Raw genomic sequence first — 25766 nt, forward strand, 5'->3', positions numbered from 1 at the left:
GGGGAGGAAGGGATGAGCCCCAGCAGACCTGGGTCTGTCCTAGCCCCCATCACACTGACCAGGGTTATGGTCAATAGTTCTTTATTGATGCACTGAAACTACATAACTGCTTACAAAACTGCACAGCCCCCCCTGCCCCACATCCCTCCGTCACAACTATCCACCGGGGTATGGGTCGGAGCCTCTCAGTGCATCACTGACAGCCACAGAAGGGAGTCTAAAGCCAGAAAGACCAACACGAAACTGGAAAACTAAAAACAACAAATCCATGGAGCACGGGGAGGGCGACATCCAACTAACACCCGCCTCTGCCAAATGTTACAATGAGGAAACCTAAAGGAGAAAGGAAACCCCCCCTCCCACCCCAAACCCCAGCGCTGCAGTGAGCGTTGCCAGCCCCACACTACAGGCTGTAGAACTTCAGGCTGCGGTCCATGCCCGTCGAGGCGATGAACTTGGCGTGGTGGCCAAAAGCCACCCCTGTGGTGAGGCCACTGTGCTCTGCAGAGGGAAGACAGCATAAGGTTACATCGTGAAGAGCCACGAGGGGCTTCCTCTGCCCCCCTCAGCCCCATGCTCCCTCCCACAGCCCCGCACCGGTGAAGTGGAGGATTTCTGTCCACTGCTTGCAGATGTAGATCTGCACATCTGTGCCGCCCAGTGCTAGGTAGGTGCCGCTCTGGTCGAAGATGAGAGACTTCACCTGGGGAGGAGCAGAGGAATAAAGCTTCAGGTCAGGCCCAAGTAGCTCCAGGCATCCTGCCTGAGGTGCATCACCCTCTCTATCCTCCAGCACCATGAGCAGAGCAAAGCAGCAGGGCTAGAATGACCAACAGTGGGACGAGGGAAATGGGAGCCAACACACCTCGAAGTTATTGTCCAGCTGCAACGTCTTGAAGTTCTTCAGTTTACGCAAGTCCCAGAGCTTGACGGAGGAGTCGTCCGCAGCCGTTGCGAGGTAGTAGCCGTTCTCAGAGAAGGCAATGCTGGTGATGGGGCCAGAGTGCCCTGGGAAGTTGGCCACGTTGGTGCGTTCCTGGGGACAGGAGGGTGAAACATGGGCCTCCAGCACCCCCTGCCTCCCCAAGGCAGCAGCTCAACAACAGCCCCAAAGGACAGCAGAGTTCACACAGGCCCAGAGAAGCAAGGATAAGGAAAGGCACAGGGCTGTCATTCCAGGGGGCACCCAAAGCTCTGTGCCTCAGTTCCGAAGACATGAGAGAGCAAAGCCCTGCGATTGCCACTGTGCGGCTCAGCTTGCACCACCACCAGCCTGCCCCAGTGGCCAACATGGGAATGCACAGAACACGACAGCGGGAGCTGCTCCTGACTGGAGCTACAGCATCCTGCCCAGGCACCAAGCAGAGCACAGCAACCACTGCCCAACCCCTGCGTGCCCAGGGCCAGCCCTACCTTCAGATCCCAGATCTTGATCTGAGAATCCATTGTTCCCGTTCCAAAAATGAGCCCATCTGGGTGGAACTGGGCACAGGTGAGAGCTGCAGAGATGGACAAGATACACGAGGGTTGGGGATGCTCTGTGCTGTGAGAGCCCTGCTACCAGGAACTTCCAAGGGAGAAAAATCCCCCTTTGCACAGTCACAATGGCCCCACAATATGGGTATTCTTGGCCTTACCACAACCAGAGCTCTCATCTGTCACCTTGGTGAGAACACGGCCTGTCTGGATGTCCGAGAAGGCCCAGTACTGGAAGAGACACGCACAGCACTGAGCACACAGCCACCAAGCAGGCTGTCCATGCACCTTGGGCCCATGCTGGCTCTAACCTGATCATCAGAAGAGCTCAGAAGGTAATCACCCGTGGCATGCAGGCTGAGCCCTGTCACAGAGCCCTCGTGGGCACGGACAACCTGCACACAGGAAGCGTTGGGCACAGACCAGATCCGAATGGTGGCATCAGGAGAAGCTGAGAACACCAAATCCTAGAGAGGGACAAAGCGGGAAGTTTTAACATCAAAACAGTGTCGTGCCCCTGTCTGGGAGCTGCCTTACAGGCAGGAAGGGAAAGTTTGAAGTGGGCTGCAACACACCTGTGAGGGGTGGAACACGACACTGGTGACCTTCTTGGAGTGGCCTTTGAGCGTTGCCAGGATCTGCTCCGAGCTCTTGTCAAAGACGATGACATTTTTATCAGCCCCACCTAGCAAACAAAGCAAGGGACAATCAGACATGGGACTTGCGGCTGCCCAATTTCAACATCCACCTGTTGTTCATCTCTGTCCTGAGAAGCTCTGCTACGAGCCAAAAGGATTCCTTACATCCCTTTGTCAGGATGTCAGAGAAAGGGCCCCATTCCCAGGCAGCTGGAGAGTCTCTGCTGACACCAAAGACCACAGAGTACGGAGATGGCTCCCTTACCGGTGAGGATCTTGTTGGTGTCGGAAGGACAGAGATCCAAGGCCAGGATCCCCGGGATGCTGGCACTGTGCAACCCCTGTGTGAGACACAAAGAAGCCAGATTGGTGCAACAAGCAGGAAAATGCCCCAAAGGGAACTCAAACGCGCTTTGCTGGAGGCCTGTGCCACCTCCATTCCAGCACTGGTGAAAGCCACGACCCCCATGGCCCTGACCAGCAGCACAACTGTGGGTTTGGACACTGCCCAGCAAGAGGGTGAGTCTTTGAGAGCACAGCGGCACTCACCACGTGTGAGGCAACCTGCCGGTACTTGCTGAGCTCCTCTGGCTTCACCAGCTCCTCTGGCACTGTCTTGCCTCTCTGCAAACAGAAAATGGTGTGGGGATGAACATCAGCCACTCTCCAAACACGCCATGTCCTGATCGCTGCAACATCTCAAATGTGAAATGTGAGTTGAGGTGAGAAAGGCCGCTCACCTTCTTGCGCTCCGTGGTCAGCACAGTGGCCTTGTCTTGAAGCTGCAAAACACCACAAAAGTGGTTATTGCCAACCCGGGCTCCCCCAGCAGCAGGACAGGGAGCAGCTGAGAGCTGCAGCAGCACAAGTCCTTACTTTCTGGATAATCTCAGGAGTCATGCCTGCAAGCTCACCCAGGTCCATGGACTCCCCAGCTCCCTACATGGGGCAGAGAAGGGCTCAGCTAAATGCACATAGGAAACAGAAAAGACAGCCACAGCAAAGTAGGAGAAACTCACCGCCACGTTGGGCTGTGAGGATGGCACTGCCTGCGGCACGATGAGGCCAGCCTGTGGTTTCAGCGTGGCCAGAGCTGCAGAAGCAGAGAAACATTATGAGTCCCACCCTGCACTTAGCAGAGGGGTTGAAACTGGATTATAATTGTGGTTCTTTTCAACCCAGGCCCATTCTATGGCTTTATGACTCTTCCTCCCCTGCATCTTGCAGCCCCCTGCATCCCAGCTCACCTTCCCTGGCAGCAGTGACCTCCTTGGTGAGCCGTGCGATGACACGGCAGGCAGCATCATGCTGGTACAGCGCATGGGACAGCTCCTGGCGTGTGGTCTGCAGCTGCTGGCGCAGCGTGAAGCTGTGCAGCATGACGGCATCCTGCAGGGCCACAAGGGGGTCAGTGGGGGGGGGTCAGCAGGAGGGGGTGAGGGGGAGGGGGTCAGCCCCACAACTTACCCACTCATCCTGCAGCGCCTTTAGGATGGCCGGGATGCTGGTGGCTGATGGTGGCTTGGGCCGGATGGGGTGGGCAACTGCCAACATAGATGCACCCTCAGCTCCGTGCCCTCCAGCACAGCCCCTCGTACCCCCCACATACACCTCGTACCCCCCCCCCCAGCCCCTTTATAACCCCCACCCCCTTCAGCCCGCCGGCCCCTCGTATCCCCCCACCCCCGTAATCCCGGTGCCGGCCCCCGGTGTTGCCCCCCCGACCTTTGATGTCAATGAGCTGCTCCTCGGATAACGGCTGGTTGTTGACGGGGTCGGTGCCGTTCTCGGCGATGTACTTCCTCGATCAGCCGCCGCTCGTACACGTGGTTGACACCGGCGACACGCACGGGTGCTCGGGGACCTCGTTGGAGACTGCGGGGATAACGGGGGCACGAGGCCGGTCACGCCGTGCTCCCGACGTCCCGTCCCCCCCGCCGCCCCCCCCCGGTCGGCCCGCGCTCACTGGAGCAGATGAGGGCCATGGCGGGCCCCGCTCGCTCCACTTCCGGCCGCTTCTAGTTCCGCTTCCGCCTCCGCGCGGCCTCGGCTCGGGCGGGCCGCGGAAACGGAAGTGCTTCCCGCTCCCCCCCCCCCGCCTCACTCTCCCGACCTCACCCGCGGTGCGGACTACATCTCCCATGATGCCCCGCGGCTATGGGCCTTGTCCGTACGTTGAGGCCTGAGCTGGCCCGCAGCGCCACCGTACGGCAGAGCGCGGCTCTGCACCGTGCGGGGTGCGGGCAGCGCCAGCGGGGGGAGGGAATATAGGGGGGGCAATTGGGGTCTGTATTGAGGGGGTAGAGGGGGAGTCCTATGGGAACGGGGACATTGGGGGGCACGTGGGAGGATATTGGAGATATATGGGGGGGAGGGAACATGGGGGGTACTGGGGGGCTGTGTTAATGGGAGGCGTGAGTGTGGGGGGGCATGTAAGGAGATACTGGGGGGCTATACTGGGTTTACTGGGAGGTGGCATGGGTGGGTGTAATGGGGAGTAATGGGGGTATGTTTTGTAATATTAGTTGGGAAGGTATCGGGGGGGTTGAGAGGGAGCTGTGGGGGGGGCAGTGGGGTGGTGGGGGCTCAGCATTGGGGGTATATTGGGGTGGTCCATATGGGAGAGGCAGATGGTGGGATAGCGGGGTATCCTGCAGGGAGCTCTGTGTTGTAGGGGTGTATGGGGGGGCAGATAGATGGGGTGGCATGGGGGGCACATAGGGGGATACTAGGGGCTCATGTTTGTGGGGCCTTTATTGGGGGACATAGGGGGGTAATAGAGGAGTATGGAGAGCCATGCTGGGTGGGCACATTGAGGGGGCAGCCTGTGGATACGGCTGGGGACTTTGAGAGGGCACTGAGGGGGCAGCTCACCCCCCCCCCCCGCTGCCCCCAGACCCCATTGGCGGTGCGGAGGATGGGGGCTGAGGGCGGTGCCATGGTTGCCCTGGACGAGGCCCTGTGGCGGCTGGGCCGCAGCGCATGGAGCAGCCTGGAGGGCTACGTGGGGGCCGAGCCGCTGCGCCTGCTGGCCGAGGTGAGCGGGGGGGGGATGGATAAGGGGGAGGTGGTATGGAAGCGAGCACGGCGCGGCCCCATGAAGCCCGTTCTGTTTGCAGAGCCTGCTGGCTGCAGCCTGGCTGGTCGCCTCGTCCATCTCGTCGGGGCTGGCCGTGCTGAGCAGCGCGGCGGGGGATCTGCTGGAGGCCTGCGGCCTGCACGGTGAGCACGGGGAGCAGCACGTGGGCTCAGAGCGGCGCGGCCCCGGCCCGCTCGGTCTCAAACCCCCCCCCCCCCCCGTTTTAAACCGCAGGGTCCTGGCTGGTGAGCAGCGCGGCGCTGAGCCCGAGCGCGGTGCAGCGGGTGCTGCTATGGGGGCTGATAGCGCTGCTGGGGCTCCGCCTCCTGCCCCGGCTGCTGGGCCTGCTGCTGGCCCCGCTGCGGCCCGTGCTGCGCTGCCTGCGGCTCTGCGCCTTCCTGGGAGCCTTCCTGTACGTGGCTGCGGCGGAGGGCAGCGGCCCCACGGCACGGGCGACCACGCTGCTGGGGCTGTGGGGCTTCTACGTGCTGCTGGGGGGCGGCAGGACCCCCCCGGCCGGCCCCGGGGCGCAGCTGGAGGCTGCGCTGCGCAGCCTGGAGTGGAAGGTGGAGGAGCTGCGGAGGAGGCAGCAGCGCTATGGGGCGGCGCGGGGGCGTGCGGAGGAGTGAGGGGTGCTGGGGGGGGCCCAGCGTGTGTGTGTGTGTGTGTGCATGTGTGTGTGCGCGCCCCCCCCCACATCAGCGCCCCACATCAGCGCCCCACATCAGTGCCTTCACTAACGCCGCACCCAAGCCCTGAACCTGCTGACACCAAAGTGCCTGGGGGGTCCCAGCCTTGGTACCTCCCTCCCCGCCGTGGGATGAGGGCTGTGTGCTTGGTTTGTTCTTGTGGAATGGTTTGGCCACCAAATAAAGCGTTTGATTGCAGCCCACGCTGTGTGGCAGGGAAGGCACCTGGTTCTGGGGGGTTGGGGGGGCACAGGGGACACTTGGGGGGTGGGAACAGGATGTGTCACTTATTTGCTGAGGGTGAGGTGAACGGTGCCCACGTCTGGTTCTGAAGCACCCCCATCCAGTGTTCCCCCAGTGCCCCTGGCTGCCACACTGTGTCCCCATCCCCTCCAGTCCCTTCCAGAGCCCCCACTGTTCCCATGGCCCCCAGCCCTCCCAGACTCCCCATCCCTTCGATCTCCCCACTTAATCCTGCTGTGCTCAGCATCCACAGTGTCCCTCTCCCTTCCCTGTAGCCTCAGTACTCCCATCCCTTTCAGTTACCCTCCAAGCCCCTCCAGTGATCCCAGTGCCCCAAGTCTGCCCCGGTGCCCCCAGATCCAACCCCCAAATCCCAAATTCAACCCCCCTCACCCCTCCCTGTGCCCCCATGTCTCCCATCCCTCCCAGTCCCACCAGCAATCCCTGCATCCCCCCATGTTCTCCCCAGCATATCATCCCCCAGTCCTCTCAGCTTTCCCTAGTGTCCCCAGTCCTCCCAGCACCCCAGTCCCTCTGGTGTCCCCATCAGGCCTCCCGAACCCTCCAGCTCTCCCATATACCCCTTGTCTCCCCAGTTCCCCCAGCATCCCTCATCCCTCCCAGCACGCCCCGTTGATCCCCGTCTCCGCATCCCTCCCGGTGCCCGGCTCCGAATGGGACAGGACCGTCGCTCCGTGTCCCTGCCCTCGGGGTCCCGCAGTGCCCGGCGCGGGTTGTTTAGGACCCGGCGGGGTGAGGCGGTGCCGGTGCCGGTCCCGCCCCGGCCCCATTGTCTGCGCGTGGAGGCGGAGGGACGGCAGCGGCGGCTCCGCTCGCACGGTCGCTCTGCGGAGCCCGTACGGCCCCGGCTCCGGAACCGGTCCGGCCATGGACCCGGCCGACGGGCCGTACCTGTTGCTGCTGGCCGCCGCCCTGCTCGGGGCTTCAGGTGAGCACCGCGGGCACCGAACCACCCCCCCCCCCGCCCCGGTCCGAGCTCCGCACGGCTGTGCCGGGTAGAGCCGGGAGGTGGACGTGGGATGAGTTGGGATCTGCCCCATGTGCTCCCCAGGGTCTGCCGGGATCTGCCCTGGGTGGCCGTGGAACCGCGGGGTGGTTGGGTTGGAAAGGGTCCTTGAAGATCACAAAACCATGGAATGGGTTGGGTTGGAGGGGTCCTTAAAGATCACAGAGCTATAGAATGGTTGGGTTAGAAAGAACCTTAAAGATCCCAGAACCATAGAATGGCTGGGTTGGAAGGGTCCTTAAAGATCACAGAACCATGGAATGGTTGGGCTGGAAAGGACCTTGGGAATCGTGCAGTTCCAAATCCCTACGATCCATTTGGAATCTGCCCCATGTGCTCCCTGGATCTGGTGGGGACCTTTGTGTGTGTGCCCACCCTTGCCTTGCTGACGGTGGTCCCCATCTCTGCAGCAAGCATCGAGTGGCCGCCCCCGGAGCCCGTGTTCCTGCCCGTGGAGCTGGAGCTGCAGGCAGTGGCCGAGCACTATCGCCTGCAGCGTGCAGACGGAGCCCTGCCTGCTAACGCCTCCCTGCACGCCCGCTCTGACACCTTCCTGCTGCTGCCCCGCCGCCCCACCGCTGGCCCCTCGCCTGTGCTGCGAGCCTCCTACCCGCCCTTCAGCACCCACCAGGTAATGCCCACCACCACAAAGCCACACTGACCCTTCAGGGCCACCGCACCGCCAGCCCCATCTCTTCCAGGAGGTGCCCACCAAGAGCCCCACCTGGTCCATCCGTGCCGTGCCCCTGGACAGCACTGTGAGCCTGGACGAACCCACCGTCCGCGTCCTCTTCCACTTGCACGGCCCTGACTGGCGCAGCCGCCGGGACCCCCCCGGGGACCACCCGCTGCCCTGCATTGTCCTGCAGGCCCAGCAGCGCAGCCGGACGGTGCGGGGCTCCTGCCGTGTGCAGGTGGGTCTCATCCTACAACCCTACAGCTCTAAGGTGGCCCCGCTCAGCCCAAAGCCCTAAGGCTGCTGTCCCCCCCAGGCCCCGCTGGGCATCTGCTTGGTGGAGCTGGAGATCCCAGCGCGCTGGTTCTCCCCGTTGCCATCCCCGGAGCTGGCCGAGCTGCGGTACGGTGTGGCTGGGCTGGGGACCTGCAGCCGTCCCGGTGCTACAGTGGAGCCCCCGCGGTACCTGGGGACGCTGGAGCTGCGCACGGCACCGGTGGTGGCACGGCAGCAGGAGGTGAAGCTGGATGAGAAGGTGCTGCTGCGTGTCCCCGATGGAGCCCTGCGGCCTGGGCAGCGCTTCACCGCCAGCCTGGCGCTGCGGCACAACTTCACCGCCATGCTGCTGACCCTGCGGTGAGAGCACGGGGTGAGGAGGGGGGCTGTGATGGGAGCACTGTGTGACCACCCTTCCTTGTTACGTAGAGTCAAGGCCAAGAAGGGGCTGCAGGTGGTGGCTGCCAGGTCTGGAGACCCAGCGTGGACGGTCCATTTGGAGCACAGAAGTGGCCCCAAGCACTGGACAGCTGTGGTGACGTGTCAGCGCAGCAGGGACAGCCATGGGAGCACCAGGTGTGGGCAGTGACATGGCACCTTGTGGGGCCCGGATGGGCACCTGCGTGTGGCACTGCATCCATTTCCGTATGGCCCCAGTTGAGCATGGGGACCTGTTCATGGCATGGCTCCCATCCCACTGTGGTCCAGTTGGTCACAAGGACCTGTGTGTAACTCTGCTCTCATCCCAGTATGGCCCCATTGGGCAGAGACCTGTGCGTGACGTCCATCCCAGTGTGGGTACAGGGACCTGTGCATGGCACTTGCATCCATCCCACGATAGCCCAATTGGCATTAGGGCTTGTGCATGGCAGTATGCCCAGCCCACTGTGGCCCACTTGGGAACCTGTGCACTGTTCCTGTCCCAGCAAATCCTGACTGGATGGCTTGTGGTGTGGGAGAGCCCCATTCCAACAATAGGTCCTGGTTGGTGATTCAGGGTTCTCCCATCCCAGTAGGTCCTAGTTTGGGATGTGGGGCAGCCCTGTCCCAGTGGGTCCCATCCTCAGCTCTCTCCCCACAGGGCACTCGAGGTGTCTGAGCTCCTCTACGTGGATCTGGCGGTGGAGAATGGCACAGGGGGTCAGGTGCCGGCCCGACCCCTCACCTGGCAGGTGGAATACCCAGGCCAGGACCCCGAGGCACAGAAGGACAAGCTGGTGTGGGAGGTGCAGGTGTCAGAGCGCGACACGCGCGTACTTGTTCCTCTGGTGCAGGTGGGTGCCCCCACCCCACATCCCACTGTACATCCCACCCCACCTCCCCGCGGTGCTCAGCCCCGCTGTGCCCACAGGAGCTGGAGCTGCTCAATACATCCCCACTGACCGGCGTTCCCCGCACCGTGCCGGTGACGTTGGTGATGGTGGAGGCAGGTGGTGCCGTGTCTGAGCTCAGTGAACCTCCAGGCTGTGAGTCTGCAGATACACAGGTGCTGCAGGTGAGCAGGGTCTCAGCCCCCCTTCCCACCTCCCCCAGCACCACTCCCTGTGCACCCTCTGCCTCTCTGAGTGCCCCAACAGGTGTCGGAGGGCTGTGACGCCGTGTTTGTGGGAGGCAAGGAGAGCCGTGGTGCCCGTGGGGTGCGGGTGGATTTCTGGGCACGCCGCCTGCATGCCTCGCTGCTCTTCACCGTCTGGGCACCGCTGCTGCCTCTGCGTGTCCAGCTGGAAGACACTGCCCTGGAACAGGTGCGTGGCTGGCGCCTGCCTGGGAGCACCGACAGGTGAGAGGAGCACCCCGTGCCACTGCTGCTTTGGCATGGGGTGGGAAGGAGCTGGTGCTTGTGCTGTGTGTCCGTGTCCCTCTGAGCCCCATGGTGCGTGTGTTGCATGTGTCTTGCTGTGTCCAAAAAGCGCTTCACAGCGTGCCCCCCATCCCGTCACCCAGTGCCCCATTGAGCCCCTCTGGCACTCATGGCCCCTCTGCCCGTGGGTGACACACGTGTCCTCGTGCCCACAGCTCTGGCAGTGATGTGGAGGACCCTGGGGAGGATGCAGAGCGGCGGGTGCGGAGCTGCCGGCCACAGTACCAGCGCACGGCGGTGCGGTTCCTGGCACACTTTGTGGCACACCCGCAGGATGGCGGCCGCCACCTCTCCTACCTGCCGGGCCCCGAGTGGCTGCTGGATGTCACACACCTGGTGGCTGGCTGGGCACGCGTGCAGGACCCCCGTGTGGCATCGCTGGAGGGCGGCACCGTGCTGGTGGGCCGGGAGCCAGGTGTCACTTCAGTGGAGGTAGGTTTGGGGGCAGCACAGGGGGATGCGGGGCTGGATTGATGCTGAGTGGCTGCCTGCAGGTGCGCTCCCCGCTGTCGGATGCCATCCTGGGCGAGCAGATGCTGGTGGTGTCAGAGGAGAAGGTGGCAGTGACGGAGCTGCGTGCTGCAGTGGTGGCAGGGCTGGCGCTGGAGCTGCACCTGGAGCCTGGCCACCCTGGCGTGCTCACTGCTGTGTGCCAGGCCACAGCCACGCTGCATGGCTCCAAGCAGGTGAGGGGCTGTGGGGTGGCCCAGGGGAGGGGAGGGGCTCTGTGCCCTAGTGCCATGCTGGTGCCACTTGGTGTCATGGCAGGAGGCGACGCTGTCCGTCTGGCTGTCCTTCTCTGATGGCACGTTGACACCGATGGAGCTGTATGGTGGGCAGGATGCCATGCTGGCTGTCACCTCACTGGATCCCACAGTGGTCACTGTGGTGGGGACCTCGTCCTGGCACCCGCGGGTGGTGGCAGAGGGGCCGGGCCGAGGGACCCTGCTGCAGCTCAGTCTGCACCCCCTGGATGTGTGCCGCCGCGGCCGACACCGTGCTACTGTGCTGGCTGCTGGCTCTGCCTGGTTGGAGGTGGCTGGGGGGCGCAGGACCCCCCTGGGCAGCCCTGGTTCCCCCGTGCCATTCCCAAGGGCAGAGGGGGCCATGTCGGGTGAGGCGGTGACGGCGGGCAGGGGGGAGCACGGCAATGTGGGGATGGTCAACACAAAGCTGCAGGGCATGGGGTCTTCCTCTGAGGAGGAGGAGGAAAGGGAGGAAGGCTACGGCCGTGGCATGCAGGAGGAGGAGAAGGAGGAAATGGTGAAGGCCCCCGCACGTGTGAGCGACCTGGAGATCGGCATGTACGTGCTGCTGGGTGTCTTCTGCCTGGCCATCTTCATCTTCCTCGTTAACTGCGTCTTCTTCGTGCTGCGCTACCAGCAGAAGGAGCCCCCCGACGCCGGCACTGCTCCCACAGCTTCCCAGCCCCACAACTGGGTCTGGCTGGGCACTGACCAGGAGGAGCTGAGCCGGCAGCTGGACCGCCAGCAGCCTGAGCCTCCCACCCTGCCAGGCCCGCAGCCCGAGCGCTGCTGCTGTGCGGACCCCCCGGCACCCAACACAGGGTCCCCCAGTGGCACCTCGGTGGAGCCCCGCAAAGAGGGGTCTGTGCCAGGGGGCGGCCGGCGGAAGCGTGTGGAGTTCGTCACCTTTGCGCCCCAGCGTGCCCCTGAGGATCCCCCCCAGCCCACCGCCAACGTGCAGTCCATCCTGGTGGCTGGCGAGGACGACATCCGCTGGGTGTGCGAGGACATGGGGCTGCGCGACCCCGAGGAGCTGCGCTGCTACATGGAGAGGATCCGTGGCAGCTCCTGACCCACACCAGGACCGTCCTCTTTGTCCCCATCCCTCCGTGGCGGGGACACCGGAGGGACCATCCCTGAGCCCCACTGGGAGGCAGCGATGCCCCGCTGTCACCTTGCCCTGGGGTTTCCACTGCAATGTTGGGGGCACGAGGTCCCCTCCTTGCTGAGGTTCTCATTGCCACATTGTGTTCATAGTGCTGATGCTGAGTTCTGTGGGCCCCCCCCTTGACCGGGCACACGTCCGTTTTGTACAACGTTTTGTACCCATTGCGCTGTGGGCTGTGGGCTCCTTATTTATGGAAGATTTTAAAGTCTGATTGTTGTTACAAAAATAAAATATTTAAAAGAGCCAAGTGGTGCCCGCTGTGGTGGCACGGGAATGGGGTCTGGGGTCACTTTGCACTGCCGGGGACAAGCACTGGCTGTTTGCTTTGGCTCCAGGTGTGGGTGCACGTGGGAACGTCCTGGACATGGCCCAGCTGCTGTGACCTTGGGCAGGGAGTGGGAAGCATGGGGATGGGGATGGGATGGGATGGAGTGGGGGTGGGAGTGGGGATGGGGATGGCAGTCGGGATGGAGATGGGAATGAGGATGGGAATGGGGATGGGATGGGTTGGGATGGGATGGGATGGGGAAGGGGATGGGATGGGATGGGATGGGATGGGATGGGATGGGATGGGATGGGATAGAATGGGGATGGGGAAGGGGATGGGATGGGATAGAATGGGGATGGGAAAGGGGATGGGATGGGATGGGATGGAAGTGGGGATGGGGATGGCACTAGGGAAGGGGGTAGAGATGGGGATAGGGATGGGATGGGATGGGATGGGAGTGGGGGTGGTGATGGGGATGGGACAGGATGGGGATGGGTTGGGATAGGATCAGATGGGATAGGATGGGGATTGGGATGCAGATGGGGAAGGGGATGGGATGGGAATGGGATGGGATGGGATGGCATGGGATGGGATGGGAGTGGGGATGGGGATAGGGATGGCACTAGGGAAGGGGGTAGGGATGGGGATAGGGATAGGTTGTATTAGGATGGGATGGAATGGGGATGGGAATGTAATGGGATGGGATGTGGATGGAGTGGGATGGGGATGAAATGGGGACAGGGAATGGGGATAGATGGAGACAGTGATGTGGCTGCTGTGCTGGCTTCCTCAGTCTCATGCAGGCTCCCAGATCCATCTCCCATCCCACTGCTGTGGTTACTGGTGGTGGACCACACAGATGTGCCCACCCTTTTATCCACAGGTGCCATAGTGATCAGCTGCATCCAATCCATTGCAGGTACCCCAGGGTCCCCTTGTCCCCACTGCTGGTGGCAGAGCTCATCCCTGTGGTGGGGGTGGACTCCCCTAAAGCCTCTCATCCCAAATCAGAGTGATCCCGCAGTGCTCCGAGCTTCCCACACCACCAAGGCACTGTGGGGACATCACGGCTGCATGGCACGGTCCCCAAGCTGCCTCCATCACCCCTTGGTGTGCCACTTCCCATGGGCGTGTGGTGCTGCAGTAGGGCAGAATGGAACCACCCCCTCACCGGCACCCCAGGCTTCCTGCATACTGAGGCCGGACGTGCAGCATGCAGCGGCACGGGGCCACATCCCGATGCAATGGGCAGGAGGTGAGGATGGAGGTGCTGTGCCTGCTGCTGGCTGCTCTCTGTGCTGCTGCTGTGCCCAAACCAGGTATGCCATCATCCCCAGTCCCTTTTGGGCATCGCCAATATGTTGGGGTCGATACACAGTGAGGATGCTCGGCACCAGTGGGGTCTGACTCCCATCCCCATCCCGCGTCCCCCTGCTGTCAGCAGGGAGGTGAAGCGCTTTGCCCTTGATGTGCCTGCTCCCCAGGAGCATCCCACCCCGCCCCAGCCCACCCTGCCTGTCTCACTGGACCTTTGTTCTGCACAGAATGCTGCTTCACGTGGAGCATTGCTGACAGAAAGCAAAAGCTTTGCCTGTGCTGTGTGCAGTGCCCTCGCTTTTCTCCTCCTCCCAAGCTGAGCGTTGAGGCTCCGAGCTCTCAGCCTTCTGCTCCCAACAGAGCCGGACACCATTTTGCCCCCAGCGCATGCAAGGTGCCTTAAAATCTCCCCTCAGCACGAACCTGGTGCTGCAGGCCTGCCCCAAACCCCACTGCTAAACCTGGAGGCTTTCCCAGAGCAGCCCCCAGCCCCAGCAGGGTCAGCGTGTGGCCATGGGGGATGAATGTGAGCCTTGGGCTTAAGAGCAGGCAATCTCTGGTCGCCATTTTGTGCCTCTGGCGCCATGCTGGGGACCGGCATCCCACCGCCATCCTACACCTTCCTGCCTCCTCTTTACAGCTCTGCAGCCAACGGGAGCTCCCACCATGGCACCGAGCAACACCTCAGCGGAGCCGGGTGAGAATGGGGGTCCATCCATGGGGCAGCAGGAGTGGGGACCCCCCTGCCACCCTCATGCTGTGCTGCCTGCAGGTCCCCTGGGCACAGCCATGCTGCGCCTGGCAGGTGGCAGCCACCCCTGCGAGGGCACAGTGCAGGTGAAGCACCATGGCTGGTGGATGCCTGTGTGCCGGAGGTCCTGGAGCGCTGCTGCCTCTCGGGAGCTGTGCCACCGCCTGCACTGCGGGGATGCCGAGGGGGATGTGGCGATATCAAGCCTGCACGGCGATAGAGATATCTCCAAGGGATGCCCGGCCACGGTGTCCAACTGCAGCGAGGGGGAAGCACAGCTCTGCCTGCTGCAGCTGGACACTGAGACCGGATGCTGCGCTGCAGAGCTGGTGAATGTCACCTGCACAGGTAAGAGTATGATGGGTGCACGTTGTCCCCATGGCACGGCGTTGTGTGCCATCGCCTCTCCATCCCACACCCAGGAGCCCCAGCACTCCGTCTGGTTGGAGGGCGCAGCCGCTGTGAGGGCCGTGTGGAGCTGCGGAAGGAGGGCAAATGGGGCACGGTGTGCGACGACGGCTGGGACCTGGCCGACGCCGACGTGGTGTGCCGGCAGCTGGGCTGCGGGTGGGCGCTGCGTGCGCCACGAGAGGCCGCATTCGGCTGGGGGCACGGCCCCGTGCTGCAGGATGAGGTGAACTGCAGCGGGCATGAGGAGCGGCTGTGGGAATGCCCTGCTGACCTGCGGCATGACTGCAGCCACAAGGAGGATGCCAGCGTGGTGTGCTCCGGTGGGTGCCCGCACCGCGGCTGTGAGTGCTGGGGGGGATGCCCACGGCTCTGCCCCTTATGCAGCAGCTCCCATAAGTGGTGCCGTGGCTGTGCCCGGTCCTCATGCCGTGGTGCCATCCTGACCCACGCCGTGCCCTCGCAGAGCACCACGAGTGGCGGCTGTCTGGAGGCAGGGATGGCTGCGCGGGCCGCGTGGAGGTGCTTTACCGCGGGACATGGAGCACGGTGTGTGACAGCACCTGGTACGAGATGGAAGCTGAGGTTCTGTGCCGCACGCTGGGCTGCGGGGAGCAGCTGCAACGTCCCTCCTTCCGCCACACACTGCCCACCAAGATGCTGTATGAGTGCCCTGACTGGCAGCCCTCTCTGGCGTACTGCAGGTGGACCTACAACAAGTCAGCTCCCTGCCACGAGTCCCGTGCTGCCGGTGTCATCTGCAGTGGTACAGCTCCCTTTGGCCCCACAGGGAGGGCTTTGGGCCAGCGGCCCCTCTGGGTACCAGGGTTGCAGCCGCCCTCCCCTCTGTCCTCCTGCAGGCTCCCTGGGCTTGCAGACCCCAACATCAGAGGTGATGGTGACGCCGAGCGGTGGCACGTCCCTGAGAAGTGAGTGTGCTTTGCAACAGCTGGGGGGAGCCAAGGGGTGAAGGGTTGTGAACAGCGTCATGAGCTTTGTCTGTTCTCTGCTGCAGCCACAAAGGGCTTGGAGGCGGGGGCGGCCCTGTCCCCTCTGCATGTGCCCCTCTCCATCCTGTGTGCGGTGCTGGCAGCGCTGCTGCTGCTCACACTGGTGGCCTTCACCACTGCCTTGCTGCACCTGAGGAAAAGGAGCGGTGAGGGTCCCCGTGGGGCATAAGGGCTGCACGGGGCACTGCTCCCAGCCATACTCTCACTGATGCTCTCCACTCCTGCAGCCCTCACCCTGGGGACCCCTGTGCCACTCCTGGTGACCCACAGCAGCCAGGGTTACAACGTGCCCTCGGAGACTTGCAATGACTACAGGGAGGCACCCGCAGGCCTCCCCAAGGGACCAGGTGGGTCCGGTGGGTCATTCATTGTGTCAGCACCATCAACTCTATGAGCCCTTGGCAGCCCATCAACCCCAGCAGTCCATTGTCCCCATCAGCCCCACATTGTGAGTCCACCAGCCCCTCCAGCCCTGCTGGTGACTTCGGCCCCAGCTCTGTCTCTCCCTGCAGACCCCACACCCACAATCCTTCCCACCACCAAGGGCTCTGACTCCTCTGACTCTGACTACGAACACTATGATTTCAGCAGCAAGCCACCCGTGGCCCTCTCCACTTTCCACAGTGAGATCCCCCCTGCTCCTCTGCACCTCCCCAGTCTGCTGGGTTCCCCTGTTGACCCTGTTCCTCCCACCCCACAGACTCACAGCGCCGACAGCTGGGTGAGCAGCTGCTGGTGCCCAGCCAGGATGGGATGGAGCCATTTCCCACAGAGGGTGAGCCAGCCCCCTCCTCCTGTCCCACAGCTGTCTGTCTGCCCGTCCAGGGGTGGGTGGATGGTGGCCCTGTGCTCCCCTAGTGACACACACCCTGTGTCCCCACAGTGCCCACCGTGCAGTGTGCCCAGCCGTGGGGCAGGGCGAGGAGCTCATCCTCTTCCTCCTCTTCCTCCTCCCTGGATCCCTACTGTGGTGAGAGCACAGCTTCCACATGTGCCTGGCCTGGCCCGCAGCCCCCACCATTCAGCACCCACCAGCACACAGAACCCACCAGTAAGGGGACTGAAACAGCTGTAGGAATGGGGATGGTCCTGGGGATGGTGAAAGAACCCAGGGATAGGGACAGCCCTGGGAATGACAAGAGCACCCAGGGATGGGGATGGCCCTGGGGATGGTGTTGGTGAGACCCCTCCTGGGTGGGGGAAGCTCTGGGGATGGCAGTGGGGTTGGTGAAGCCCCCAAGATTGGGGGCAGACCCAGATGGGTGTGGGGACTTCAAGGAGTGGTAGCAGGGCCAGGAGGTGCTCATACAGATCATGCCTTCCCCAGCACCCCCAGCCGTGTCCTGTGTGCCCATCCCAGAGCTCAGCACACCGTGGGTACCACCACAGCCACCAGACCCTGACTGTGCTGGCAGCTCCAGCACCTCCTCAGGGGAGTGGTATGAGAATGTGCAGGGTGCTGAGACGTGTGGGGACCCAGCTCCAGGGGAACACACACAGGACTCCAGCTTCTCCGAGGGGAGCGACTATGATGACATCCAGGGCTCTGGCTGCTGAGAGTGGGAACAGGCAGAGGAAGGGAGCTCTTATCTGTACCACAGCCCTGGGCCATTAAAAGCTTTTAGCTCCATCTGCTTGGCGAGCCCTGATCTCTCCCTGGGTGTACCCAAGGGATGCCATTCCCAACACAGGGGTGCTCTTGCTGCCGTGCTTAGCCCAGCATGGAACCCAGCGGGGTCCTGGGGAAGCTGAGCTCCTATTGCCTCCGGGCTTTGAGCCACAGTGGAAAATTTGCCCCCCACCACATCCTCCAGCTGTTTACTGTGCCGAGCGGCTCTGGCAGCCCAGAACAAAGGGGCCGCACCGCAACAACGGAGGAAGCACAGAAATAGCAACAAAACCCCAGACAAAGGGGAGAGAAAGGAGACGAGAGCGGGGTTGCGAGCGGAGCCTGCGTGGGATGCAGCGGGGCCAAGCTGCTCTGTGTGCACCATGCCATCTGACCCAGTTTGAGGGCTGACCGAGTGCAGCGTCCCCACTGTTTGGTGGTGAGCTGAAAGCCACAACCACTGGGCTGGGTTTGGGTGAGAAATGGGGTGAGCGTGTTGGGTTCCACCAATGGACCGCTGCAACCAGCAGAGTCAGCACTGCCCACCCTGTGCACCTCGTGGAGACCTCTGCTTGAGTCACGGGCAATCTTCAGACCCAAGGAAGTGGGTCTGGAAACTCCCTGGGAGTGGAGATGTGGGGCCAGAGTGAGGCTGTGGGGCAGGGGACCTCTGCAGGTACTTTGGGGTTGCCATGTGGAGAGCTTGGTGGCCTGGTGGAGCCGCCATTCATCAGCACTGCCACCAGGTCGATGGCGAGCTGCTTCCTTAGCATGCCTGACCTGGATTTGGGGGAATTAATTAGGGTGAAATTGATCAGTGCCTCCCCGGCACCCACGTGCCTCACAGGGACACGCTGTGTCCCCGCAATGCCTGTAACTGGGAGCAGAGTAGCAGTGCTTCAGGCATGGGGCACGTGGTGTTCACTCAGCTTTGGGTCCAGCATACAGCTCGGCTTCTCCATGCTGCCTGCAGCCCTACAAGACTCCAAGAAAAAGGGAGGTCTCCATGGCCCCCAGGGCTGGGCACGTTCACTTCTCCTTGGTCTCCCTCCTACTGTGGGGTGAGGGTCTGATAGGGACCCCTTGGTGGGGATGGGGATGGGATGGATGGGAAGGAGTGGAGATGGGGATGGGGTGGGGTTGGAGATGGGACTGGAACAGAAATGGGGACAGGAAGGGGATGAGATGGGGATGGAAATGGAGATGAGGGTGGAGTGAGGATTGGATGGAGATATGGAAGGACGCGGGATGTCGTGGGGTTGTGGATGGGATGGGGGTGAGCATGGGGTCAAAAATGAGGTGCAGTCCCCCGCTTTCTTGCTGGTTGTGCCTCTGGCGAGGCGGCTGCCAGGATGCAACTTCAGATGAGGAAGATGTGACGCAAAAACCACAGAGGGAAGAAAAACAGCCTGCTGCTGCTGCCTGCCCCCCCCCCCCCCCGCCCCAGGCTGGGTACAGAGGCGTTGCTGCTCCACACACCTCCCGCTCAGCCACCAGTGCTGGGGAGGAGGAGGCAGCACGGTCCCATGGCAGCCCAGCCGCCCACCCTGTGCCTGCTGCTCATGGTGGGGATGTGGGGTGAGTACGTGGTGCTCCTCCTGGGGGATGCCGCCCATGGGGTGCAGGCTGACTCTGTCCCCCTCTCTTGTAGCCAGCTGCAGGCATAGAGGAGCAGCCATGCGCCCTGCAGGTGAGTGCGCTTTGGGGCTCTGGCTTTGGGGTTGTGGCATCTGTTTGGTTCCCCAGCAGCATGGGATGCCCAGTATGATGGGGGATGCTGACCATTGATGCTCACCGTTCCAGAAAAGCCCACCCTGCGGCTCTCAGGCGGTGGCTGCCGCTGCGCTGGGCTGCTGGAGGTGCACATGGGGAGCAGATGGGGCCCTGTGTGCTGGGATGGGGTGAGCCAGGACAGCGTGTGCCGCCAGCTGGGCTGCGGCCCTCCTACCAAGCTGAGCTTCGTGCCTCCTGACCTCGAGGAGCAGCCGGCGTGGGCTATGCGGTGTGAGGGGACACAGAAATGCCATTGGGTGGCCGCCAACTGCAGCCAGTACGCCGCTGTCACCTGTAGTGGTAAGCACAGCCCCCCTTAAGGCCATCTGTGCCCCCACTGCCCCCAGCTGATGCCTCTCTTCTCATTTCAGAGCCGGAGCCCACCACCACCGAGCCCCCACCTGTACCTCCCACCACCAGCCCCGAGCCCACCGGTGAGGGTCCCCTGCCCACAGCTGCCCTGGGGATGCTCAGCTGGGTGGTAGGATGGGATATGCATGGCAAGGACTTTGCTCCCCATCAATGTGACCATGATGGGCTTTGGGGGCAGGGTCACTGTGTGTGATGGCTGCAGTGTCTCTGCTCCCTCACCAGGTGCCCCGTGGCTGCGGTTGGTGGATGGCAACTTCAGCTGCTCAGGCTTCGTGGAGCTGCACCTGCGGGGGCGATGGGGGGCTGTGGCACTCAGCCCGAACGTTTGGCCGGAGCTGCCCACCCGCATCTGCCGTGCACTTGGGTGCAACAACCCCAGTGGTGTCCCCATTGGTTTCCCTGTGGGTGACAACATCGGCATCCCCATTGGGAGTCCCATTGGTGGCCCAGTGGCTGGCCCCATGTTTCTGCCACCACAGAGCCGCCTGCCCGTGCGGTGGGAGGCAGTGGTGCCATGCACCAGCCCTGAGCTGCTCGACTGCTTCAGCTGGACTGGCCACGGGCAGGGGAAAGCATCCACCTTCCTCGTCTGCCCAGGTGAGTGTATTATGGAGGTGAAGGATGGGCAGCAGCCCCTGGCATCCACATACAAAGACAAAACTGCACACATTTGGTTGCTGGAAGCTGTACCCAGCATCCTGCTTGTGCCTTGGTATTGCCAAGCCTTTGGCCCTCCCCTCCATCTGCTCAGGCTTTGAAGCTGGCCAGTGGGTTTTGGGGGGGTGAGGGGGACTTAATGAGATGACGTATTGCTTTTGGTTTGGGTTTTCATGGCTGTGCTTGCCATTGGGATGCAATGTCTGTGCCCTCATACCACCAGCCCTCTCCCTGCAGGTTCCCAGCCACGTGCTGGACGCAGGCTGGCAGGCGGCCTCACTTCATGCGAGGGGCACATCGAGGTGTTCCAGAGGGGCCAGTGGCACGTGCTATGTGACGAGCAGGCTCACCGTGCTGAGCGAGGCCTCCAGCTCTGCAGGGAGCTGCGCTGCGGGGACCTCTCCTTAAGTGTTGAGCGGCGGGACCCCCGTGCCAGTGGGGTGGTCTGCAAGGAGCATTACCTCCACCTCTGTCCCGAGAGCCCCAAGGAGGTCCATGGATGCTCTCGCACCCATGTGGTCTGTAAGCAGCTGCACGCCCACCCCTCGCAGTGATACTCCCCTGTGAGTGCCACCTGCGTGCTGACACCCATCCTCTCCCAGGCCAGAAGTCCAAGCCACCTCCTGCTGGCACCGCACCCGGCACAGTGGCCAGCATCTGCCTGGCTCTGCTCCTGCTGGGAGTCCTGCTGCTCATCTGTGGCCCCCCCGCCTACAGGAGGCTGATGAAGAGGAGTAGGTGGCCAGACCCCCAGCCTGTCCCCACATCCCCCTCTTTGTGTCCATCGGGCCCCCCATCTCCCTGAAGTTACTAGGGTGACGCATGCACTCCCCACGTGGCTCCCCCTGAATCCCATGCTGATGCTACCACTCCAACCCCGCTGTCCCCCCACCAGTGCCACCATTCCATCCCCACTTTCCCTACACCATTATCACCACCCCATCCCCACTGGCCCCATGCTGCTGGCAGCACAAGGATTAGGCACACAAACCAGCATGAGACGGGGGATTACCGGGAGGATTACTGGACATGGCAGATGGGGCCACAGTGGGCTCCTGGGGGGACACAGCCCGACCTCATCCTCTCCCTCCCTTTCTCCATCCCTTCCTCACAGTCTCCAAGAAGAAGCAGCGGCAGTGGATTGGCCCCACGGGGTTGCACCAGAGCGGTGAGTGGGGAGCGGGTTTCTGGCATGGGGTGCAAGCAGCTCTAGCTTCTTGTCACTGCATTCAACCGTCAGTGCAGTGCTGGCTTGGCACTGAGCACCCTTTCAAAGCCACCCTGCCTTGTAGTCTCCTTTCACCGCAACAGCACCATCACCCCGAGGGTAAGAGTGGAGGAGCAGAGGGCGCGGGGGGCAGACAATGACTATGCTCAGCCCCCCGAGAAGAGCTGGTCGGCATACCCAGGTGAGGACATGGGGAAGGATGAACGTGGGGCTCTGTAATGCGGGCACCATCTGGTGGTACTGGGCAAGGAGCTGTATGTGGTTCAATCCACAGCCCTGGAAGGTGCAGCACGAGCTTCCAGCGCCCCAGACAACTCCTCCGACAGTGACTACGACCTGCACTCTGCTCGCAGGCTGTGAGGTGCAGAGGTAGGGCCGCCCTGTTGACGGGGTCGGTTAATTCAGCTGCACAGAGCTGGTGGAATAGATGGATGGATGCCTACACATCCCCGTCCCCACGGTGCTGGAGCCCACCCGGCTCACATGGGGACCTCTCTGCGGAACTGAGCCCACCCGCACCCTTTGCTCATCTCTGACCCTACAACCTTGGGGTGCTGCTGTGCCCCAGCCTCCCAGCGACCTTTTGCTTCTTCCTGCTCATCCTCTCACTTCTGGGCTTCCCTCCTGCCTGGGAAAGCACAAGGTGGGGGCTGTCTGAGCTCTGCATGCATCTGAAAGTCTGCACCGTGGGGCCAAAGGCTGCTGCGATGTGACCACGCACCCCGGGGCTGGGAGCAGAGACACAAAGTTGGCTGCGCGTGCGCAGGGCGGCACGAGAGCTGGGCCAAAAGCACAGCATGGATGGGCGGCACAGGAAGGATGGAAACATCGAGAAGCCATCCATGTAACTGGTAATAAAGCCGTTATTCCTGGTAACCATGTTCTCTACCTTCCGCTACCGCTAGCGTGCTGCTCCTCCAATGGCCGGCCAAAAGGCAGCACCAGCACAGGGCATGAGCAAGAAACTCTGCAGAGAGGCAGCAATGGGCCCCGTGGGGGAGAATGAGAGCTGGAGAGCAGGAAAGATGCGCTAGAAGACAACAGTTCTGCAGGAGAGTGAGAGGCTGCATTGACAAAAGGAAGTCGGCGTGAGGCTGCCAGAATGGCACGGAAAGATCAATAGAGATCATTGCTGAAAGCACCACTACTGGAACTCCATGTCTGATTCAGCATTTTATTACTGAAATTAACCACTGCTCCCATTGACTCCCCCCCCCCCCAAAGCACCCCTCTGGTTCTAGTCCATTAGTAATCTCCCCTTATAAATAACTTACAGACACAGAAGCGGTATTGGTAGGAAAAAGTGCCGAGCGATGCAAACGCCATCCCCACCAGCAGCCCTTGTTTCCTGAGAAGGGGAATCTCAAATCTACCTGCAGGCTCTGCAGGGGCAGCTGAGTGTGCAGCACTGGCTCCTGTGTACAACCCCAGGGCAGCATGGACCCCTCTCAGTGTAAAAGCACTCACATGCTGCACTCGGAGCCTTTGTGCCCCCAGTCAGAATCCATGTGGGATGGGGAGGCTCCTGAGCAGCATGGGGATGGGTTTTGCCACCACTTCAGGGCATACTGGCAGCATCTCCGAGCTACAACACGGCTGCGAGCCCAGCTGTTCCCATCTATGGGAAGGCCCCTTGCAGGCAGCAAACACTTTGTGGCTGAAATAGTGTGACTCCCATTGTGCCTTTGGAATACCCGTGGAGAAGCTGGGAATTCCTACGCTACATGTGTTATAAATGACAGACAGTCCCAGAGGATTGCTTGCTTGCATACAAGAGGGGTCAGGCTCCCAGTAAGCCCTAATCAGTGCACACCCCATTGATAACACACATCCGACTGCCGGGGTGCTATAGCAGAGCCTGGATGAACCCATTGGGAAGCACCCACTCCAGCCCACCAGCAACCACTTCACAATGATCCTAAAGAGGTGTGGCTGCTACTGCATCCTATGCAACACTCTGGTGTGGAGGGGGCTGAAGAGACACGCTCTGGGCTTGCTCCTCTTCCTCAGTCCACAAAGAGGAGGGAGCAGCAGAGGACAATGTCTGGTTTAGTTGCCAGGCCAAGCAGGGCGCGGGGGGTTCCCAGGTGGGGGGTGGTACCCATAGGGTGGCCCTGGTGGATATGGAGGCTGAGGGGGGATTGGGAAACTGGGGAGGAGAGGCTGTGTGGGGTAGGGACACTGTGGCCTCCCAGCCATGGGGGGTGTGTAGGGTGGGTAGCCGGGTCTGGATGGCGGAGTGGACGGAAAGGAGGGGGGATGCGGTGGGCCCCGGGATGGAGACCAGGAATAGGCTGGTGTGGACGAGGTGCCTGGGGGAGGCTTGGGGTAGCCTGGTATGGAGTCAGCAGCCTGCAAGGGTGGGTACGGGGCACCTGGAGGAGGCTGGAAGGGAAAGGTGGGCTGACTGCTGGGCTGAGAGGCAGCAACGTTCCCCGCAGCGAGTGGGGCACCAGCAAAAGGAGCAGGTGCGAGAGCTCCGTGTGCTGTGGGGCCAAGCGGCATGGCTGGGGCTGGGCTGTAGGGCAGCGGCAAGGAAGGAGCCACTGACGGGATGGGCAGTGGCTGTGGTGGCTCCACGGGTGCACAAGGAGGCTGCTGCTGCTGCGAGTCCCTGACAGGCTCCTGTGGTGCTCTTGATTTCCGCAGCACCTCCTGCAGCTTTTCCACCCTGACCCTTCGCAAGTGGGACAACTTCCTCATCACCAAGAACTGCTCAAGGAAGGTCTCCAGGACCACCTCACCCTCCAGGAACTTCTCAGCCATTTTCTGGAAGAGAAGACAACACGACATCCCCTCAGTGCTGCCTCCCCAAATCCACCTTGGGATTGACCTCCCTCTCCCGCACCACACAGAAGCAAAGAAGGAATAATCCAATGCATTTTGGAGCAACAACGTCAAGCTACAAAAAGAAAACCCTTGATTTAAGGGATAAAGTTTGGGAGAGTAACTGCATGTCTCTGAGAACTAATCCCTTCAACTGCTAATTGTTTCAAACCTTAAGCTCACCTCAGACTCCTCTTCAATTTTCTGGCTTTCCACCTGCAGGAGATCCAGCAACATCTGAGGGTGCACTGAGGCTGAAAATTTCTCTGGGGAAATAAACACAGAACAGGGCAAAAACGTCAGCACGCTGACCTGTCTAACAGAGCTTGTCAGCTATTCCCCAGCTTTGCACTGTGACACAAGGCAAACATAAAGCAGGAGGAGCTCCATTCATCACTGTCACATTTCCGTGCCCCACGTACATTTCCAAGAGCACCTTCCTGCCTTGGAAAATGTTGGTGTAAGGAAAAACACTGTAGAGGAAACAGTCTTAACCACTGCCACACCTGATTGGTACTTAAAGGCAGCTTATAAACAGGGGAGAAAGACCTTGGGGGCTTTGAGGTCTTTTCCAACCTAACTCAAGTGGTTCTGCAATATGAAAGGAAGCGAGATTGGCGTCGCTCACCCAGCTTTGCCTTCTGCTCCTTACAGCGTTCAGCAAGCTTTTGCAGCTCCTCATACTTGCTGGAGAGCTCGGAACGTCCTGTCTCCAGTGGGACCTGGAACTTCAGGTTCTGCTCAGCGAGGCTGCGATTGGCGGCGAGCGCCATCTCCCTCTCCAGCTGCAGCTCCTGCACCTGAGGAGCAGAGCTCACAGTCAGCACAGCACCACACACACACTCCTCACCTTCCCACCTCACCACTTACCTCCCTGGACTCCAGGGCCAGGCGCTCAATCTCTGCAGCATCCTCCTGCAGCGCCTGCAGCTCCTCCACACTGCGGTTCTTCAGGCTGTCCATGCCCAGAACAGCTCCTGCAGTGGGGACAGGGATTCAGAAGGCTGTTAAACGGGCTCCTACAATGGGGACAGAGCCTGCCCACTCCTCCGGACAAGAAACCCTTCCCACGTCCATCCTGAACACCCCAAAGTAAACCAAGATAACAGCAACCACCGCAACCAGCCAATGTTCCCATTAAGGCCGTACAAACAGCTCCAGTTCTGACTCACAGTGCACCCGGAAGGCCCGCTTGCTCGCACCGGGCGCTCCCGTCTCGGCTCGCCTCCCTCCGTCCCGCTCCTCCGCAGCTCCGTCCCCGCTCAAGGCTCCACCAGCGGGAGGACACCCACCCAAAGGCCGCAGACACCGGCGGCCCGGAGGACCAGGCCTCACTCCGCCCGGCTTCGGGCCGCCGGCCCCGCCGCCACCAACTTCCGGCGCCGCACCGGAAATGACAGCTGCCGGTGCGCCCCCTGGCGGAGAGAGGTGCCGCCGCCGCCATCTTGTGGCCTGGGCTCAGTGTTGGCTGGGTTTATGGCTAGAGATGAAGCGGGGCTTCCAGCGATGGAGGAACCCACACCTCCCCTCTGTCAGGACCTAACCAGGGTTAGGGTAGGGTTAGGGTTAGGGTTAGGGTTAGGGTTAGGGTTAGGGTTAGGGTTAGGGTAGGGTTAGGGTTAGGGTTAGGGTTNGGTTAGGGTTAGGGTTAGGGTTAGGGTTAGGGTA

General features: G+C 61.9%; 6 protein-coding genes across 7 annotated transcripts; 4 read left to right on the forward strand and 2 right to left on the reverse strand.

Annotated features, from left to right (window-relative positions):
• Nucleotides 1-64: 64 nt before the first annotated feature.
• On the reverse strand, nucleotides 65-4114 carry PRPF19 (pre-mRNA processing factor 19). The gene is given in 18 exon segments (XM_015863138.1): nucleotides 65-501; nucleotides 598-703; nucleotides 866-1036; nucleotides 1414-1499; nucleotides 1638-1707; nucleotides 1788-1943; nucleotides 2052-2161; nucleotides 2380-2455; nucleotides 2664-2738; nucleotides 2855-2896; nucleotides 2991-3053; nucleotides 3134-3207; nucleotides 3362-3503; nucleotides 3582-3658; nucleotides 3840-3915; nucleotides 3917-3948; nucleotides 3951-3989; nucleotides 4081-4114. Coding segments are annotated over 18 exon segments (1512 nt in total). The 5' UTR covers nucleotides 4100-4114; the 3' UTR covers nucleotides 65-403.
• A 118-nt stretch (nucleotides 4115-4232) lies between these two features.
• Nucleotides 4233-6085, forward strand: TMEM109 (transmembrane protein 109). Of its 2 annotated transcripts, none has more exons than XM_015863153.2 (4): nucleotides 4233-4319; nucleotides 5011-5151; nucleotides 5234-5336; nucleotides 5428-6085. In XM_015863153.2, the coding sequence occupies exons 1-4, from the start codon at nucleotides 4272-4274 to the stop codon at nucleotides 5820-5822; spliced, it is 687 nt and encodes a 228-aa protein (XP_015718639.1). In that variant the 5' UTR covers nucleotides 4233-4271; the 3' UTR covers nucleotides 5823-6085. The 2 variants fall into 2 exon arrangements, with proteins under 2 accessions (XP_015718639.1, XP_015718640.1); XM_015863154.1 differs by having other exon boundaries at nucleotides 4263-4351.
• An 815-nt stretch (nucleotides 6086-6900) lies between these two features.
• On the forward strand, nucleotides 6901-12123 carry TMEM132A (transmembrane protein 132A). The gene is made up of 11 exons (XM_015863132.2): nucleotides 6901-7074; nucleotides 7563-7783; nucleotides 7854-8066; nucleotides 8145-8464; nucleotides 8534-8680; nucleotides 9186-9378; nucleotides 9456-9599; nucleotides 9682-9884; nucleotides 10121-10397; nucleotides 10460-10651; nucleotides 10734-12123. The coding sequence occupies exons 1-11, from the start codon at nucleotides 7014-7016 to the stop codon at nucleotides 11781-11783; spliced, it is 3021 nt and encodes a 1006-aa protein (XP_015718618.1). The 5' UTR covers nucleotides 6901-7013; the 3' UTR covers nucleotides 11784-12123.
• A 1177-nt stretch (nucleotides 12124-13300) lies between these two features.
• CD6 (CD6 molecule) lies at nucleotides 13301-17263 on the forward strand. The gene is given in 14 exon segments (XM_015863047.2): nucleotides 13301-13325; nucleotides 13328-13388; nucleotides 13390-13466; nucleotides 14105-14161; nucleotides 14237-14563; nucleotides 14638-14946; nucleotides 15090-15389; nucleotides 15484-15552; nucleotides 15639-15779; nucleotides 15861-15980; nucleotides 16146-16256; nucleotides 16334-16408; nucleotides 16517-16684; nucleotides 16961-17263. Coding segments are annotated over 14 exon segments (2070 nt in total). The 3' UTR covers nucleotides 17191-17263.
• Nucleotides 17264-18692: 1429 nt separating this feature from the next.
• On the forward strand, nucleotides 18693-22148 carry CD5 (CD5 molecule). Its single transcript, XM_015863318.2, has 10 exons — nucleotides 18693-18820; nucleotides 18894-18932; nucleotides 19046-19315; nucleotides 19387-19449; nucleotides 19610-19984; nucleotides 20282-20566; nucleotides 20647-20778; nucleotides 21159-21212; nucleotides 21337-21453; nucleotides 21547-22148. The coding sequence occupies exons 1-10, from the start codon at nucleotides 18769-18771 to the stop codon at nucleotides 21630-21632; spliced, it is 1473 nt and encodes a 490-aa protein (XP_015718804.2). The 5' UTR covers nucleotides 18693-18768; the 3' UTR covers nucleotides 21633-22148.
• Nucleotides 22149-23152: 1004 nt separating this feature from the next.
• VPS37C (VPS37C subunit of ESCRT-I) lies at nucleotides 23153-25499 on the reverse strand. Its single transcript, XM_032444716.1, is given in 7 exon segments — nucleotides 23153-23243; nucleotides 23245-23566; nucleotides 23968-24041; nucleotides 24282-24364; nucleotides 24727-24898; nucleotides 24969-25075; nucleotides 25271-25499. Coding segments are annotated over 6 exon segments (780 nt in total). The 5' UTR covers nucleotides 25062-25075; nucleotides 25271-25499; the 3' UTR covers nucleotides 23153-23207.
• Nucleotides 25500-25766: the final 267 nt, after the last annotated feature.

This window comes from Coturnix japonica, chromosome 5 (assembly GCF_001577835.2).
Source record: "Coturnix japonica isolate 7356 chromosome 5, Coturnix japonica 2.1, whole genome shotgun sequence".
Classification (NCBI taxonomy): Eukaryota; Metazoa; Chordata; class Aves; order Galliformes; family Phasianidae; genus Coturnix; species Coturnix japonica.

Excerpts from the sequence above, each read along its gene's own strand:
- TMEM109 (XM_015863153.2), top strand. The coding sequence starts at position 4,272 with ATGGGCCTTGTCCGTACGTTGAGGCCTGAGCTGGCCCGCAGCGCCACC. Across the intron at positions 5,152-5,233 it reads CGCTGCGCCTGCTGGCCGAG|AGCCTGCTGGCTGCAGCCTG; the intron begins GTGAGCGGGGGG and ends TTCTGTTTGCAG. Across the intron at positions 5,337-5,427 it reads GGAGGCCTGCGGCCTGCACG|GGTCCTGGCTGGTGAGCAGC; the intron begins GTGAGCACGGGG and ends TTTAAACCGCAG.
- TMEM132A (XM_015863132.2), top strand. The coding sequence starts at position 7,014 with ATGGACCCGGCCGACGGGCCGTACCTGTTGCTGCTGGCCGCCGCCCTG. Across the intron at positions 9,379-9,455 it reads TACTTGTTCCTCTGGTGCAG|GAGCTGGAGCTGCTCAATAC; the intron begins GTGGGTGCCCCC and ends CTGTGCCCACAG. Across the intron at positions 10,398-10,459 it reads CAGGTGTCACTTCAGTGGAG|GTGCGCTCCCCGCTGTCGGA; the intron begins GTAGGTTTGGGG and ends GGCTGCCTGCAG.
- CD5 (XM_015863318.2), top strand. The coding sequence starts at position 18,769 with ATGGCAGCCCAGCCGCCCACCCTGTGCCTGCTGCTCATGGTGGGGATG. Across the intron at positions 19,316-19,386 it reads CGCCGCTGTCACCTGTAGTG|AGCCGGAGCCCACCACCACC; the intron begins GTAAGCACAGCC and ends TTCTCATTTCAG. Across the intron at positions 21,213-21,336 it reads CACGGGGTTGCACCAGAGCG|TCTCCTTTCACCGCAACAGC; the intron begins GTGAGTGGGGAG and ends CCTGCCTTGTAG.